General features: G+C 29.5%; 1 protein-coding gene across 1 annotated transcript; it reads right to left on the bottom strand.

The window, feature by feature from the left end:
* Positions 1-5,077: 5,077 nt before the first annotated feature.
* Positions 5,078-6,640, bottom strand: LOC132717433 (uncharacterized). The gene is made up of 4 exons (XM_060700903.1): positions 6,551-6,640; positions 6,176-6,222; positions 5,851-5,957; positions 5,078-5,214 (listed from the first exon to the last, which is right to left on the bottom strand). Exons 1-4 carry the CDS (start codon positions 6,619-6,621, stop codon positions 5,137-5,139), a joined length of 303 nt encoding a protein of 100 aa, XP_060556886.1. The 5' UTR covers positions 6,622-6,640; the 3' UTR covers positions 5,078-5,136.
* Positions 6,641-19,143: the final 12,503 nt, after the last annotated feature.

Below are 19,143 nucleotides of genomic sequence, written 5' to 3'. Positions count from 1 at the left end.
ACATATCAGAGTTAGTGTTATTTTGCTTTGATTTCAAAGGTATAATTCTCTTATAAAACTTCAATCAATCTTTTTCAATTTAAAAATATTAAAAGACTAATGTTTGAAAAAAATTTCTTATTGGAGAATTTTAATTCTAATGTACACAATTCTAAGAAACTGTAATTGAGTGATTTAGATCAAGTTGTTATTAAATTTTCAATCAAACGAAAATTCTTGTAATCAAATATATAGTAACGTACGTATTATATAATTATTTTAATTGCTGTAAGATTTCAATAAATTAAATAAAATTTTATTGAAATATCAATTAACATGTGATAAATAGATGAATAGTCATATCAGATAAAGATAATAGTCATACTAGATTAACTTTTATATAAAACGACAACAGTAACGTTTTATTAAATCATTAGTTGAAGCACATTTTTTATTGTGTAGCACATAAAATGAGTTTCTTTAAAAGCATTTCGAAACAAGCTTTCGTACTTTTTCTATTGAGGTAATTATACTCAACAAACAGCAGTAATAGAGGCTAAAAGCATTCGTACATTTTATGGTTTTATTAACGTAACAAAACAGTTTTAACAAATGGTATATCCTTAAAAAGCCAGTAACAATTTTATAGTCCAATAAAATTTGCAGTCAATCAAATTAAAAAAACAACATGCTATCTCTATAACAATTTTTACTGTTGCTTTGAACAAATTGTAATAATAATGTATGTTACACTGAACCCGGAACAATATAAAAACCTATTGAAAATTTATTCAACCACATGTTTCTGTTTGGGAATAAAGAAGGCACTGTCATTTCTCGTTCCGATCAAACTTGCTGTAAAAACGAAAGCCAGGCTGAATCTTTGAATCTTTAAAACTTATGAATATTTTTATATCAAACTGAGTAAAAACAATATGTTATTACAAGTTATCTTTATCTAAATAGAAGCTGCACTGAGTTCAAAATGCCTCATAACATATTTTTTACAAAGATTCTAGTGAAGCGTTTAAAAAGTCTTTAAAGATCATATATAATATACTCAGAATTAAATTGAATATCATTTTTATTGTGCGAATCTTATACCGATTTAAGTAAAAACGCTTTGTTACGCTTTTCATTTATTATCATTTTGAAAAAAAGGATTGTGCTTCCGAATTTTAACCTTAATACCTTTTGTAGCTAGGGGTATGGAAGATCGCTTAAATTCATTAAACTTCATCTTACCAAGCCTGCAATTTTTTGAATGTGTATATGCCTTGCGATCTATGCGATTTATTTGGTTTGCTTTTCAAAGTTAGTATGTTTAACATTTTGTTGATTAATTGGTGGTTGCAAGGTCCTTGAAACTGTATACATCATAATTGCAATATTCTAGTCAAATATTCAAGAGTTTCAATTAGTTAAAAGGCGTTTACCTGTAATTATTCTAAGTATTTTGTATTCACTGCTATTGCAGTTTATTTTTATTGCTCGTGTACAAAATGAGAATTAAAGTTATAAACTTCAAAACTTGTTTAACATCGTTGAGTAAGATTTGAGCATTTTAGAGTTTTACAAATTATAAACATGTGAAGCTAAAGTTTATTTGATTTTTATCATAAACTGGGTCACTGTTACTATTTTTTGGAACATGAAATAGTAAAGCACTATTCAGAAAACCATTGCCGATTTATACAGTTGAACGGATCAAAACAGAATGGACCATTGCTCGTAGTGTTAAATAACGTACCGGTAAATGATATTTTTCCGATTTTTACTTGTACCGATTTTATAAGTTAAGTCGTATTTGGGCAATGCGCATAACAATTTTTGTAGACTAGTTCAAATGCTGTCACGAATCACCCTGTGTGAGTATAAGATGCACAAAAATATATGGAAACCGTTCAACAACGGAAACTATTTGTTAGAAACTCGATCCTTATATTAACTAGAGAAAATAGGACAGCTTAATCATTTGCAAAGCTTTTACGATAATGTGCATAAATTCTTTCTTTTTGAATGATACACTGGTGAAAAATGAACATGAGTTAGACTCGTACAGACATACCATAGACAACTGGACCATTTATTCCATTGTTTTCATTAATTTTATTTTCTTTGCTTTAAATTCCCATATCAGATGCATTCAAGTATGTTTTTCAAACCTTCCCAGAGAATTTTTTGCATGTAAATTTCAGTTTGTGATAATTTGACATATTAACTATTTTATACATGTTTTTGGGTCAGATAAAAAAGAAAAGGAAAAAGAAAAGCATCTCCACATTTTCAACATTTTGTTTAAGCATAATTAGTAAAATTATGATACGCCAGTTCGATGCCAGCGAATGGGCTTGGTTACATTTGTATATCGATTAATCGTTTTAATATGATTTATGTCCTTGCACTTGCTTGTCGAGGTGAGCCTTATATCGGTCGTAAATTTGACGTGTTAATGCACACCTACTATTGCATAGTTGATTAATAAATACTTTTAATTTATGCTTTTCTGTGGATAACTGATTTATCCGTGATATTATGTTTGATAATTTCACAGGGAAAATTATCAAAATATAATTTCACACTTTTCAATGACGAAACTACTTTTTTAAGATTTCCCCATGTGGTACCTCAATTTTATTTTTGCTGACAATTCTGACAATGTCAGGCTGTTTAAAGAAAAAGCAAAGCTGAAATTGATAAATAACTTAAATGTCAAAAGTAATAAAAAGAAGAAAAACTAATTTCTATTCATTCATATCCCAATCGCCAAATTTTTTGTTTCATTTTTACAGTCTGAAAAATACAATCCTTCCACATGCAAAACTGCTCTTAATGACATTTGGGCATAATAAAGTATCCTACGAGCAATAACTGCCGTATGCTTGATGAAAAATTGAAAAGCAATGACAGCCATCAGCTCGAAGAAAAAGTAAACAACACAACGTTCCTGAGCCAGCTTCCAAGTTTTCCAATTTCATAGCTGCTTTTTTTTAATGTTTTCACATCTGTCATACTTACTTTTTGTCTGTTGCAATCCTCAAAATAAGTTTTCTTTCTTTTAAAAAGGTATATGACTAACAAATTCAAATGATATTCCTCTGAATCAAACACAATTATTTTCCTCCCGTGAAATACACAACTTGGTTGCCGCTTACATTAAAGAAATCCAGGTCTAAAATAAATTCGCAGTAAGTAACATAAATATGGATGGATAGTTGGACTTTTCGCCTACAAGAATTGTTGCTTTTATTATTGAAACAAGCGATCATTGATATCATTCTTTTTAATAAATGGATAATGTCACCGTCATTTAACGTTGATTGTCGGACTTATTTTTCAGCTCAAGACTTCTTGTTTTAATGAGAAATTCCGACTAAATGGGGCTCTCAATGGGGAAACAGATTTAATATTAACGTTTATATTATGGATATTTCGATATAACTTGTTTTTTAGCATAAAACAAAAAGAAAAATTTGTTTGTTTGTTGTGTAAGATTGAATTTTATTTTTTATTTCATCTTGTGACCTTTAAAAACAGTGTTCTCTCTCTGGCTACGCCACTCGTGAGAATACTGTTTTAAAAGCCCACTCGATGAAATAAAATTTCATCTTACACACAAACAAACAAATATCTTCTATATAATATACGTGCTTCAGTGTTATCATATTAAACATAAAGGTCGTTAAGGAATACAATGAATTATTACATTGTTAGTCATACAATTTTAAAGAAAATTCGATTGATAATTAGATAAAGGCAATAAATGTAAATTGAACTGAGAACCATGAACTAATTATCAAACCAGATTTTCCATTTCGTGTTAATTTATAAATTATTTGAATTTCTCATTTCAGCGAAGTAATGGATTAAAACTAATCTCGAGATAAATGTTAAATCAGAGTTCTTCCACTAAGTTTTCAATCCCATTTTAGTTTGTATGATTTAAATTGAAATTAAACATCTTACTAAATGGTTTTCATTGTATTTTAAATTCATGTCATAAACTCCTATTGTACCAATTTTATTAGAGACAATTAGTTCGGAGAGACTCAGTAATTATTGATAATACAAAGCAAGAAACACGTTTCTGAAGTCACGTTTCTATCCTAAATATGTAGGAGAACATGTAATTTAAATAGTTGGTGAGAAATGTAAGTTAACTTCTGAAAAATTTGGAAACTAATTTTGCGATTTCCAATTCCAATAAACGTTGTTTTTTACATCCCAAATTACAAATAATGATGTCATTTGTGTTCCTTTAATCTCTTTTTTTTCTGTTATAAATTTATATTTTTTTCTTATTTAATTTACCATAATTTTTCATTAGATATATATCATAATCTTATCAGTACGTTTTGAATCAACGCAATAAAGATACTATATACTACTTAGAGAATAAACTGTTTTCTGTTAAAGACATTGTATATTCATAGTTTTATTCACAAGCACAACGCTCAATAACTGTAAACTTAGCAGGGGAGATTGAAATAATAAAATTAGTGGCAAAGTTGCAAACCTATAAATGCAGTGTCTACGATAATAAATAGAAGTGTGTGTGTGTGTGTGTGGGGGGGGGGGGGGCAACAAGATAATGAGACTAAGAGATGCAGGAGCTTCTTTCAACACATGAAATAATACAATTCATATGGTGTAAAATATATTTAATGTATTAAATATTATCGAGAAATTGTGTGAGTAAAATTATATTTTTTATTAATTGTATTTATAGGTCAAAAGGAGTAGACAAAATAACCATTTCTGCGTACAGTTTGTTTTAGTGTGCAAATAAGTACATGTAATCGAAGTATTACGGAGTAATGTTATTACGTGTATTAAGTGTTGTTAATTTTCCGATTAGAACGTTATCTTCAAGATGTTTGAACATCTACCATTTATACAATGAAAACAATGATATAGTGTTTAAACATACCATGGTCTTAATATAAAAGGCACCTGATTCCCGATGGAAACATGTTCGTATAATTTTCATCTTCTTGGTACATTAAATGCTATTTACAATCCATTTACAAGAAATAAAATACATATGAAATAATCAGATTGAATAAGGATATAAAGCAAAAGCAAACTATCATGTGTCACATATTAATATTTATTTGCAAATATTACACATCAATCGAACACAACGTAGATTATCTATCAAGGTTTGGTATTGCAGTTTGGGTTCAGTGTCCATGGGTCACCAGCTGGTGCACCTACAAACTCCAGACTTGTACACTGAAATAGAAAAAAATCACAAATAGAACACCTATCTGTGTACTATAAGATTGACATTGCAGTTACTTAAATTTAAATGTAAACATGTAAATGTTTTATTTGTAAATACAGATTGTTTTTCAAGTTGACAAAATGCTTTATCAAATGGACACGTTATCTATTTATAGTTACTTTTTATAATCTCATTTACATGATAAAACTTTGGAAAAAACGTGGCAGTTGTGATGTTATTACACATTGCAATCCATATACTATTTTGTTGTTATATAAAATAGTTACAACGCATAACGCTTTATCGGACACTCTGTAATCGGAGAGTTGTTAGAACTATTCCCAGGTATAACAGTAAGTTTATCAAAATAATGTGAGTTGCAGTTCTGGATTTTTTTAGTATAAATGTCTTTTGTAATGCATTACACCTATAAATTTCAGTTTGGTTTATTTTTCCTTCTACATTAACGTATTGTATCAAATAATAATTGTCAACTTAACATGTTCTTGTTAAACTGAATAAACACAATTTGAAACATGATATAATCAGTTTAGACAATTTAAACATAAATATGGATGAACTTACTTAGATATGCCACTTTAGTTTGTATATATTTTACTACAAGGTAAGGTAGTCAAACTTACCACGATGACTCGTCCTTTCTCATCTGTTTCAGTCTGACATTTGCATGTATTACCATACACTGCTAATTCTTCGCCAACTTTAATGAATTTGTCATACACTAAACAGCCTGTAATGATAACATGACATAATTTTATTGTTTTTTAAAAAAGGTAAAGAAATAAGACATTGTCATTTCATTACCAGATTTTTGCAAAACCACATTTATATCTACTTTTAAATTATAAGAAAATGTAATTTGTAATAGATTATTAATTTTAAAGAAGCCAGCAATCCCACTCTATTCAGACATAGTACTTTACAAAGTTTACAAAAACATATACTTACCATCTGCACATACAGAGGTCGAGTCACATACTTGACCACATGTGCAGCTGAAAGAGAAAAAATCCTTTCATCCAAAAGAAAATCGTTCATATGTTCACATTCATACTGAAGTCAATGTAAACGACGGTATGATTTTTTTTACTAGAACTCATTAAAATTGGCATTTCATTTTTTTTTCATTTTCGCTATATTCATTTCTCAAATAAGGTGTGTAATGATTCATAAAATGTAACAAATAGCAATGATATAATAATATGTCATGGGAACAATTATATACTGTGCAAAAATATTTTATTTGCAGATAATGAAGATGTGAAATCTAAAAGCTAAATTACATGTTATACAAAAAGACTAACGAACATAAGCAACACTTACTTGGAACATTCATTAGCCATGGTGTATACAACAGCAACTACTAAGAGAAGGCAAACTTCGAACCGGAGCATGATTTAGATTGTCTGAAATATGAACACATTTAAATAATTCACATACCTTGTCGTAGGTTGAATACTGAAATTCCACAGATTATTCTGTTACAAAATAAGTTGCAATTAAATAGGAAACGTAAAACTTACTTGGACTGTTATGCTACAACGAGAAAACTCTGAAATATTTTTTGATTGTGACGCCGTGTTGATGTCTTTTATAGTCAAATGTACGCCCTAAAGGAATTTGATTATATCAATTTAGGATCAATCATGGCCATGGCAGATCGGTTTCTATAATCGATTACATAGTTGGGTAACACATGTTATTTACATAAAAAAACAAAACAAATAGTGCGATGACTTATTACGTTAGGTTTGTTTACAGAATGCTACAAAATTTTGATACTGTATGTTAAGTAAATGTTCCATGTAATTTATGACCTCTGTATTTATATTTATTAATCATTTATTTGATAACAATATTTATAACATTAACTAACATTTAAAAGGGTAGTTTGTTTTACAGTTTAGTTATCAAAAAATAAATCTGTTTTTTGAATATAGGAAAAATAGGATATGATATATCGATAATGACTACATTTTTGGTAATACAAATGCCATATTTATTGCAAAGTACGTTATTTTCATTCCTATGTTGAAAAAGTAACCGATATTAGTTACACGTAAACTCACTCATAGCATTACGGATATTATGCTCATTTACATCTATCCTTTTAATGGCATTGTCATAATGCATTGTCATAAGTCTGAACAAGGTAAAGCGATTTTCAAGTTGTGCGTCTTTTATGTGCTTTTCAGAGGTTCATAAAGCTTTTCACCAATGCTTCAACTAAATCATATGAAGTGTTAAATTGAAAGTTTTTCACTTAATATCCTCTAGATAATATATTTCAAAAATATTTTAGCAGTTTTGATATAATAAAGATTTATAGGTATGTTGGAAGAAACTCATTATATGTGCAGGTTTTGACATTTTGATTATGGAAATATTTGACATGTTGTTTTCAAAGTTTATCAAATTATGCGAACATTTGAAAGAGAATAAATTTAGAATAGCAATTTCCATTTTGTAGTAAATTTATCTTATTTTAATAATCATATGTCCTATATCTGTGACATTTTAATAATTAATGATGACAGAAATAGATTCTACGTTTCTTATCAATGTATACTAGGAATTATAATTTTACTACAATTATTCAAATTGTCATATTGACCGATAACGTTTTGCCCGGAAGTAAAAGCACGCCTGATAAATGAGGATAGAAATATCAATTTAACGATCATTTATCAAGTTTTGAAGCATACAAAAAGATAAATGAGAAGCGAATACAAAAATCGCGTAGGTACTTGTGTATCATATAAACTTGTTGCTTACTAGTACAATAACAAATTGTCACAATGACCGACCGATAACTTCATGGCCGGAAGTAAAAGAGCACCTGATAAATGATGCTTGAAATACTATTTATACTGTATTACTTTTATGAGTGATCATTTAACACGTTTTGATAGTGAAATATTGGGGGCAAAATCACAACGCATTGGTGCCATACAAGTTTATCACTCCAATGTTTAAATTGCAGGCATTTATCAAAGTGGACGATGTTTACAAAAGTGCGTAAATACTTCTTTTTAATTGATCTTAGTTATTTCCTTTTTGTTTTGACAGTTCTAAAGAGATTTCAAAACATCAGAATATGTTATAGTATTATATAGATATTTCAAAATTTGGCTTAATAGTTTCACCCTTAATTTCGACCGCCAAAATTAGATTTGCCCTGTTTTGAATATTTGGGACAGTCCATAAATAGTTTAAATGATTTCAATAACAGAACGAATAAATGTGAGTAGAGCTTGGTCAGGCTGCAACACATGTGTATGATAATCTGTGTCTAATCTGGTGAGAGATGCTTATGACATATGGTCATGTGATCGGTGAGTATTGATCAGATCTCTTTTTTAGCTGACTGTCTTTTATAGTTGTTTATCTTAGATAATACAGGTATACTATTTTCAAGAATTTTGTTTAAATAAACGCCATATAATTAACAAATGCACTTAACTTTAAGTAATTTTTAGTTGTAAGATTGTCTTTAAATAATTATATATGATTGATAATAACATTATTTTTTGTTTAGAATGAGTATGTTCGACGTATGCAATTAAAGCCTTGTTGTCAATATTCTGGGTGTTGTTTAAGTAGTTAATTTAGTTAGATAGTTAGTTAATAGGTGGAACTCATCCCGCTTTTATAATTGCGCAGATTATTGAAATAATTGACAAATTGAATGATGAAATATTGAATATTTAACCAGATTATTCTTGAAAAATTTAAAAATCTTTAAAATTCTTAGAATTTTTCCATAAATGATAGATCAATTATTAATTGATTTATCCCTTACGCTAACTGATCAAGGAAAACAATAAAATAATCGTGCTTAGTTTTGAACTGTCAAATTGTCACAAATACAATCGATTCAATTGAAAGTATTTTTCAAAATAATGCAGTTTCCGAATTAAATAAAGTTATCATAAATATAATTTGTCTTCATTAATTGCTGTTTTGAACTCTATGATGACATGTTTGGATCAAACACGTTTTTAAAAGTGTAAGTAAAGTTGCCTGCAAAACATATATAATTAACCAATAAAGAAATATTCAATAAAGGCCACTAACCTTTGTCAACAATGTAGTAAAACAAAGCAATGTGAGGATAATTTCAGTTCGATAGATAATCGCTAGTTTATAAACTGATCATGAATAGTTATTATATTCAAGATAATAAAAATACCATTTAGTTCAGCTTTATTTGGACTAAAAGAGCAAACGTCAATTTATTCATTATCCTTCAATTATACCTTTGTCCGAAGTATAACAAAATGGGTCTCTGTTTTTTTGGCACAAATACATATTAAAAAAGAAATAAGATGAAATTTCTATTAAATTATATTTTCAATACAATTTTAGCATGTTTCTCGATGAATCTTTTTGTTTTAAAAGAACATTTAATTACAATTTAGGGGGCCGTGTCATTGAATCTGGATACGCGCCGCTATAGAACTTAAAAAATAACAATTAAACATTGAAAACCAGATTGGTTAGTTTAAATATTAGGTTATAACATATAATGCATGTACATTTAAATATTATGCATAAAATTTACCAAAAAAGCTAAAATTAAAAACAGCGTATAAATATGATCATCCCTATTTTACCATATTTATATTTTTATTTAAAAAATATTATCATTATTTTCATCATTATCTTATCATTAAATTCCATGGAATATTCAATTTTGTGAAAATCATTTTGCTTTACATCAAGTGGTATAAGACATAGACTTAAAAAAGACAATATCCTCGTTCGTTCGTTCTGTATTTCTAATATCACTTTGTAAATGACAATTCTCTTTGTTTTCATGTTACGAATGTAAAATGATAAAAAAAAACTATCTGACATTCGAAACACATCTGGTACTGGCACAAATGCTGCTTAAAGAGGAGATAAAGCTAAATCAAGTTACATGGAAAAGTCATCGAAGGTTATATCAGGTTTCTCTGTCCTTTCAAAGAACAGCGTTAATGTGGCGAACTAAAACTTTCGTTTTTATAGTATATTAATTTGAGTCGTAAATCATTCGTCAGTTAAAAAGTTATTTCTTAAGCATAGCTCTTTTGTTTTTTATGAGTTTATAACCGTTGAAATACGCATTCTCAGAAAGAATAAAGCTTTCAATAAACTCTCAATAAACATTGCTTCAGAACAATATCATAAATTCGCTTATTGTTTTGCATTGACAACTAAAATAGATGAATAGGAAAAAGATTAATTCGTAAAGCTGCATGACTCAGATGAGCTTATATATTTTAGAAAATCCAACTTGAGAAAAAAACGTACTAAGATTTTAAAGACAGTAAGGACATTCAAGATTCAAGTAATAAGTTAGATGTTCGGTGCGTTTAATGACTGATTTTGAAATATTCATCACCATATTCGAACTGCGTGACCAACGCAGCAAGGTGTTTTTTTCCATATTGTGACATCTGTTTGATAATTTACATGAATTGTATGCGACGTTAATAATATGAAAATTACTTCCATTTTTCACTTCACAATACCTTCAAAATGCATTTTCAAAATTGTCATGAATATAAGAATAAATGTTTGGGCATGCTGTTTTATGATACTTTTAAATAACAGACAAGAAAACAGAGAAAATAATGTTTGAAATCAATTATCGGTTAGAGATTTAAATCTCTATTATTTTTGAAGATAGTTTGTTATTACTTATTTAGAAAAAATGACTTAAAATTTTTTTAGAACTTGTAGAAGATTTCTACAAATTATCAGTAGTAAGACATTCATCATGACAAATTATTCCATAAGTAGTAAAGTTATGTTTTCTCTCTATTTTGTCATAAAAGTTGACTACAATTATAGCAACTCATACAACAGATTGCTTTGAAATAAATAATTCTTTTAGCATAAAAGGAATTTTTAATATTTTGTCATTCCTTATATTTTTAATAATCCAAAAAGCATTATAGTGTGCTTAATTTTAATTGTGAAAAATTCGTTTACAGTGAAAAATATTGAACTTTTAGTGAATTAAATGATAAACTTTAACTTTTACAATACCACTAAAGCTCAAAAGCTTGCAGTCAGAGAAGCTTATGTCTACATTTTTTCAAAAAGAAGAAACGAAAAACAAAAAACAAAAACTGGAACAACTACAATAACAAGCCAAAAGAGGAGGTTCATTTAAAACATCGGGTGGAAATAAACTGTTCTGTTGACATATTCTTACCAGAAGTATTGAAAATATTCTGCAGAAGAAGGACGTGTCCTTTTTACAGTCGTTTGAAGATTAAATTCATGTGTATGATAAAACTTAAAATGCAATAAAATTATAATATCGCCTGTGAAGTAAGAATTGATGAACATGGTAAAAATTAGTAGAATTATTTTTGAAAAAATTTATGTAAAATTACATTTCATGACACGATTTATAAGCGTATCAAAATCAACAAAATGACATGATAGAATTTTTATGAAAGTAAGAAGCAGTCGAGAGAAAAAATGATTATGAATATAAATGGACACTGTTAAACCCTTTTTTTCATTCATTACTTGTTTTAAAAAGGGAAAAAAATTATGTCTTTTTATTTTTTCCAAATATAAGGGGGAAACCCTTTTTTAAAAATGAAATGCCCGACCAGGATGATCTTTTTAACAAAATTTGTTTATTCAATTTTTAAACGTTAAAATGCTGAATGCATATATAATTAAAAAGGTACTGGTGAAAGAGAGTTCCATTTTTTTGTTTAAATGATTTATGTTGTACTTACTTATGGAGGGCGATCGTTGCCAAAATTCCAGACATGTAATGTGTTCCTTTTGAAAACTACTTTTGAAAATGCGAACATGTATGTCTAGCATATTTATTGCATTCGTGCACAGCAAAGGATATGCCTCTTAATCCAATCTTTTAATTGAAGGCACCCGCTTTTAAATAACAAGTTTACATGTAAATCTTAACAACTGACCTAACATGGAGAACAACAACACATTTACAAGTTCGTATCTACCATTGCATATAATACATAAGCATGTTTACACACTTGTAGATATATATATATGTACCTGAAAAACACAAATGAAATGTAAAACTCGAATGCAGAAAATATAATTTAATAAAACGTGTTCCAGTCGTAGAACTACAACAGTACGTTTACACAGTTACATGTTTAAAATGACAAAAGTAGATTCACAAAGTTAGACGATTCTAAGTCACGCATGACGCCCCGCCTCTCTCTGAGTATTTGCGATCTCTATCACGGAAATGTACGGACAGGTATAATACCCGTCGCCTCTCTCCTATTTCTCAATAAAGTGAAGAAAAACACGGCGTCCATTCTAACTTTTTTTTATTTCTATAAAAAGTCCAATATTATTGGTATCAAATGAAAGATTACTCCATAAGCTTTCTATGAGTGCCTCGAAAATAAAAATGAATTAAATAGATGTATGGAATGTTTAGGTTTTTTTACTCTGAAAATAACACTCTCGAATTGGTAAGAAAAACACGGCGTTCCCTCCAAACTTTTTTTTAAGTTGGTAATATATTTTGATAATTTTGGATTGAAATAAAAGTGTGCTTCATACGATTTATGATATAATAATTATATAATGCCTAAAAATAAAAAAAAATTAAATCAAACTGAATTAACTTTCGTTAAAAGTTTATCATGTTACTTTCTGTAAAATAGAGAAAATAAGAATCCCTAAAGAACGCTCAAAACGACAAAAATGAGAATGTTGCAGGCCGGGTTTGATTGAGCCTGCTCATTGACGGTAATGGAAAGAGCAAGTTATCGTCCGCGCCCCTAGCACCGGCTTAAGCAAAATTCAACATGAACTGGTACAATTTTGAAACATCTGCAGATGTGTTAATATGGCTATTATCATGGAACCTTCAATGTGACACGTAAGTGCCATACCATGAAAAACGGCAAATGATCCCCATGTAAAAAAAAAACACACTCTGAAATTCAGTAAGAAAAACATGGCGCCCCCACTTACTTTTTTATTTCTTGGTCAATTTTGATAATAAACAAGATCATCAAGGAAAGGCGGCGTTGATAATTTTAGACTCAAGTAAAAGAATCCTTTATGAACTTTCTAGTGATGCCTTAAAAATGAAAATTATATATCATGTAAAAGTATTAAAAAAAAATTGTTTCTAACTTATCGTTGTTATTTTTTTTTTCTCTCTTAAATCCACACTCATATATTCGGAAAACAATAACGTCGCTTCCTTTAGATACTTTATTCAAAAAGGAAATTGAATATTGAATGAAATTTAAAACCATAAGCACATATTAAAAATCTGGAAACAAAGTGATCCCTCGGAAGCATTAATCACAACAAAATTACATAAGAATTGCAGATTCGGTTTGATTGAGTCTGCACATGAGGGATAATGAACAAGTGCAACATCCCTCACGCCCCCTAGCACCGACTTGAACGGTACTCAATTCTCAACACTTAATAGCGCTGGCATCAATGAACCCGAAGGACCAGAAAAACACTGAAGTGAAGTACGGGGCAACTTTTTAAACAACTGCCACACGGCACTTGGCACCTGCTGTTGTGAAGTATTAAAATCTGAAAACAAAATGATCCCTCGGAAGCATTAATCACTTCAAAATTACATAAGAATTGCAGACTCGGTTTTGATTGAGTCTGTACATGAGGGGGATTAGGAACAAGTGCAAAAAGTTTTATTTCATACTGAAAATACCTTATTAAAGATTGTACATATGTGCTACGGATAAGTATTTTCTTGATTTCGGAAAGGAAATCTCGGTGGCCGCTTTAAAATCCTATTTTTTTGCAAATACTTGCATAGTTTTTGTTGAAAGTGAAATTTGTGCAATACATTTTTCAATGATACCAATAAGAATATTGGATGGTTTTTACATTATCAATAAAATTACTCCCTTGAAGTTGGTCATTGTTTCCCCTAAAAATTTTCCAAATCGCCGATGTTTCTCAGGAATATATGATAAATAAGATCAACAAGGAAAGGCGGCGCTCAATGAACGCAACCCTACATGACCCAGCAACAAGAACAAGTGGCAAGAAGCCCAGGCGGACCCCAAACAAAAACAGGACAGGGCACTAGGCATAGCACGGACAGGCTAATCACTAAAATGATAAATAATTTTAATAATAAGGTAATGCACAAGTTATCTTCATCATAAATGGTAAAATCAGCAATTTTCAAGTGATGTTGCTAGTGACAAAACTTTTGTAACAAATGTAACATATATATGTTATGAAAAATGCCGTATGTTGTCCTTCAGTTTTATTTAAAAATATGGGAGAGGCGCCATTTTTATACCTGTCCGCAATAGAAGGTCGTAAATACTCCGAGAGGGGCGGGGCGTTATGCTTGACTTAAAATCGTTTAACTTTGTGAATCTACTTTTGTCATTTTCAACATGTCACTGTGTTAACGTACTCTTGTAGTTCTACAACTGGTAACACGTTTTCTTAAACTCTATTTTCCGTATTCGAGTTTTACATTTCATTTGTATATTACAGATCTATAAGTGTGCAAACATGCGTATGTATTGCATGCAATGGAAGATTCGAATTTGTAAATTTGTTGTCGTTTTAGATGTTAGATCAGTTGTTTCGATATATATGTAAACTTGTTATATAAAGGCGGTAACCTTCAATTAAAAGATTGAATTAAGAGGCATACAATAAAAGTGGTAGGCATACAATTTCGCATTTTCAAAAGTCATTTTAAAAAGGAACACTTTACATGTCTGGAATTTTGGCAACGCACGCCCTCCATACTTACTTGTATTAAATTATAAAGTCGTTTATCTTCAAAACAAATCCAAGTTGACTGAACGCATGATCGTGTTTAAAAAAATCAATATCTGGATATATAAACCATGTTGAGATGTTGCTACATACTGACAAATATATGTGCAAACATATTAAAAGAATAAAATTAAGTGTACCACAATTTTATATCCTTTGTTTAAAAATATATATTCTTCATATGACTGTATTAAATCTAAATGATTATTTTTTCGTGATAATATAGATCAAAGTGTTTCTAAGTGTTCATGTTTTTTCTTTAGACGGACCTTTTGTCGTGTTAAGCAGCTATCCAACAAGCTGAAGGAACATCAGTGGTTCTACGCAGGTACCTGCTCGTGCCTGAACTAATGCATATAACGCATATTCTACTAGTCTAGCTGAGAGGTCGCCATGACACCTTTTTGTGATGATGTGACGAAAACAAAGCCCAACAAAAATTAACCGTATTTCATATCTATAACACAATTTCGTATTTAAAAGCATACAAACGCTTTTATCTAAAAAAAAACATTTAAGACCTGCACGCTTACCATCTATGATATGTATGTGTTTTAAACGTGTTGATGATAATTCCTGTCTAGGAGTTGGGTTTGTTGGGAGGCACTTAAAAGTTGATAAACCACTCACGTATCAATCAAATATTTTAAAACAAAACGGAAACATATTTTGAAGTGGATTTTCACACTGGTATAATGTGCAGGCTAAACAACAATTATCTGCCATATTATTCCACTTATATATGTATTTTGTTTGTATTAAAATCATTTGATCAGATAGATGTTAACGAGGAAAGTAGCATGTGTATTTTATATCAAATAATACAATGCATAGATCCCTGACCTGTCCAATTCTAATTATCAGATAAGTGGATGCAACAAGAATTTCACCACCACATATTTCTTAACAAAAGATGTCAATGTTTGTGGTTAAATCTATTGTTATTCAAATGAAAGGTCAGAGTAGGGATCTATCAATACATTAATATCGCTTTGACTTTGCTTTAACTTTTTTAACCGACGACATTATATTATTTAATCCTGTTTTCTTATATAAAAACAGAAAACAAGATCCATATAAGACAGAATTCATACACTTAAAATCTGATGACAAACGCGTACTTTATATTATGCTTCATGCGCCAACAAAATTCAGTCCTGTTATTATAACTTAACTTTCTCTACAAACGGATATCCTTTTGCTTAATTTCGAATGCTTTATTTTCCTATTTTCTCGATTTTAATTCACTCGCCATAGGGAGGACTGTAATTGCTATTATGAATTGAATATTGATGGAGTCATTTAGTTGTCGTACATTCGTACGCTTTGTTTTAAAACTTCAGTCCAACTATTCAATCTAGAACTTACTATTGTGTAATTTTAAAGCTTGAACTGAAATTGTTCATCTTCATTCTGTTGAATTTAAAAACTTGTTGATCTGGGTGTGGAAGTTAAAAGTAGGTTATAATAAAGCAAACTTAATTTTTTCGACAACAAAACTTATATGACCAAAATCTTTGCTCTATTCATATTCATTAGTTTTGATCTGAATATCTTAGAAAAATATAAGAAATCTCTTGGAAAAAATATTTATAAGAACATGTGTGGACTTGGTAATTTTTCCGTTTATAATACGTGATGATAAAACAGCAAATGTTACGATAGAACAATAAATTTTACCTATTCATATATTGGAATATGTATGCATTCTTCCTAAATACAATTTTCTAAATGAATCATACTAGGAACTAACATTGGTAAGTATATCAGATGCTTTACAGAATATTATTTGAATTGCTTTAGCAAGGAACTCTTGTATTTTTATTTCACATATGATTTGGATTTCAAATTGTACTCATTTTTGTAATTAATTGCTTTAAAGTGAAGGCGAATAAGCCACTAAAGGGAATATAATATCCTCGAGATGATATTCAGACAGAATATGGTGATATATTTACCGTAAAAAGGAAATTATTCTATAGATTTTACTGAAGATGGAAGGAAAATTGCAATAAAGCCACAAACAATTTAGTAACATTGTGTTTACGGCATTGCACCAATACGATTTTATGACTTTGTCCACTCTATTTATCTATGTCTTAAAATAGAAGTTTGCCGATATTTATAACATACTAGATCTTTATCATTTATTAATATAACACAATTTTTTGACTTTTATTATGTCATTTGGCTTTGGCAACACATTCATTTATTTCCAGCGCAAACTTGTTTGCTCAAACAAATCTTGACCCTTAGTGAAAGTAGTGAAAATGCTCACTGTTGGGACAGACACATGGCTAATTGATATATACGTTCAGGATTATTTGGAATATTTTTATTCACTTTAGACATGATTTGATTTCAAAAAGATTAAATTACAAAATTATTTCCATCTCGCTTATATTTTGTCAGAGTCCTTGGCACAAAATCTTTATTTTACATCAATCTTGATAAATATTATAGAATTAATCGATCGAACAATTTTATACTTTTATCTTCATAGATTGATTATATCTTAGGCGTTGATGTATTTTAAACAAGAAAAGGGTATAATTTTATAGAAATGGCCTGTGGTGTGATGCATTATCTGTATATGTCGAAGGTCTACCAATGACTATGTGAATGACTTTTGTGGCCTAGTGATTAAGATCTTTGACTTCAAACCACTTGTCCCTCATTGCTTTGGATTGTTTTATGTAAGGAAACTATCCAGCTAGCAAACGAAACCGGTGATTCTACTCAGGTGCACATTCGTGCCTGAAATAATGCACGGAGGGCTACCTGATGTTCTGTAAACCTTTAATGTCTGCATATGAACTTGACATTGTTGGTGAGACGTAAAGCCCAATGAATAAAATAATTATACATATACAAATGTGTCAAGGTAAATGATGATATGATATCATCTTCTCGGACAATTGAAACAACAACGAAATATATTGCATGAGTTATTTTCTCCTAATGACAGTCACCATAAAGCACAAAAAGCAAAAGTAAACAGTCGAAGGGAAATACAGAAATATAAACTGACTAGTGCATTCTTATTTATTATCATGCTTGTACTTAAATAGGAATTTGGAAATGTCACTCCTTTTTCGTTCATATCATTATGCGAATATAATATTTTATTCTCCACGGTATAAAAAACTAACAAACAAAAAAAACTCAACGAACTTTTACAGGGAGAAATTGTTTGAGGAAATTACGCAAAATGTTATACACGTTTCTAGACACAAGGGTGTAGTGATGAATGCTCAAGAATACCAATTAAAATGTAAATTTCATTTTCATTTTTTTTGTATTGCATTAAAAGAAGTTGGGAGATATACATCTGAATTATATAGCTATGTTTTATTTTTGTTAAATTCAGGCTATATCTTTGCTTGTGTTATAATATTGTACCTTTTAACATTTTGTGTTTTAATTTTTATTTATGTTAAACCCAAAAAGATGTTGGAAGCACGCGTAAAATATTATCAAGGTCAAAGCTATCCTGAATAATATTAGTGTTGTGATCTCAAATTTAAGATAACAGATTAAACATTTCACGTAAAATCGTCAAAATAAGGAATTTACTTATAAGTGATAGTATTAAAATGAAGATTGGCAAAATGAACACTTAACTAAAGTTTGGCAGAAGTAAACCTTCATTTTAATTGACATAATGAACACTTAAAGTAAGATTGGAAAAAGGAACACTTAACTTAAGATAAATAAAATAAACATTTCACTAACAATTGACAGAATGAAAACTTTATTTAAGATCGGCGAAATAAAAACACTGACCTTTAGATAGACATAATGAAATTTTTACTTAAAATTGAATGAACAATTAACTTACAACTGACAAAATAAACACGGACGAGAAACCTACAAGGAGGCAAACTTTGAAAGCCAAAAGGATGTTCATCTAACAAATAATTTATTTTATTAAGGTAGACCATGGTTGATGCATTACCTCCACTCTGAAGAATATTCAAATAGGCTAGAATCACTTACCAACTACATTGAAATTGAAGGGCATAGGTTCAAACCCCAGAAGGGGCAACTTTTTTTCTTTCTTTTTTTAAACATTATTTATGTATAACTCTGACCCCTTATTGAAAAAAATGGTT

The sequence above is a fragment of the Ruditapes philippinarum genome, unplaced genomic scaffold (genome assembly GCF_026571515.1).
Source record: "Ruditapes philippinarum isolate M1 unplaced genomic scaffold, ASM2657151v2 ctg2330_1_1_1_1, whole genome shotgun sequence".
Taxonomy (NCBI): Eukaryota; Metazoa; Mollusca; class Bivalvia; order Venerida; family Veneridae; genus Ruditapes; species Ruditapes philippinarum.
Note: the sequence above shows the minus strand (reverse complement) of the source record. Positions and strands in the feature narration are given on the sequence as shown.

Excerpts from the sequence above, each read along its gene's own strand:
- LOC132717433 (XM_060700903.1), bottom strand. The coding sequence starts at position 6,621 with ATGCTCCGGTTCGAAGTTTGCCTTCTCTTAGTAGTTGCTGTTGTATAC. Across the intron at positions 5,958-6,175 it reads GACCTCTGTATGTGCAGATG|GCTGTTTAGTGTATGACAAA; the intron begins GTAAGTATATGT and ends TTATCATTACAG. Across the intron at positions 5,215-5,850 it reads AGAAAGGACGAGTCATCGTG|TGTACAAGTCTGGAGTTTGT; the intron begins GTAAGTTTGACT and ends TTTCTATTTCAG.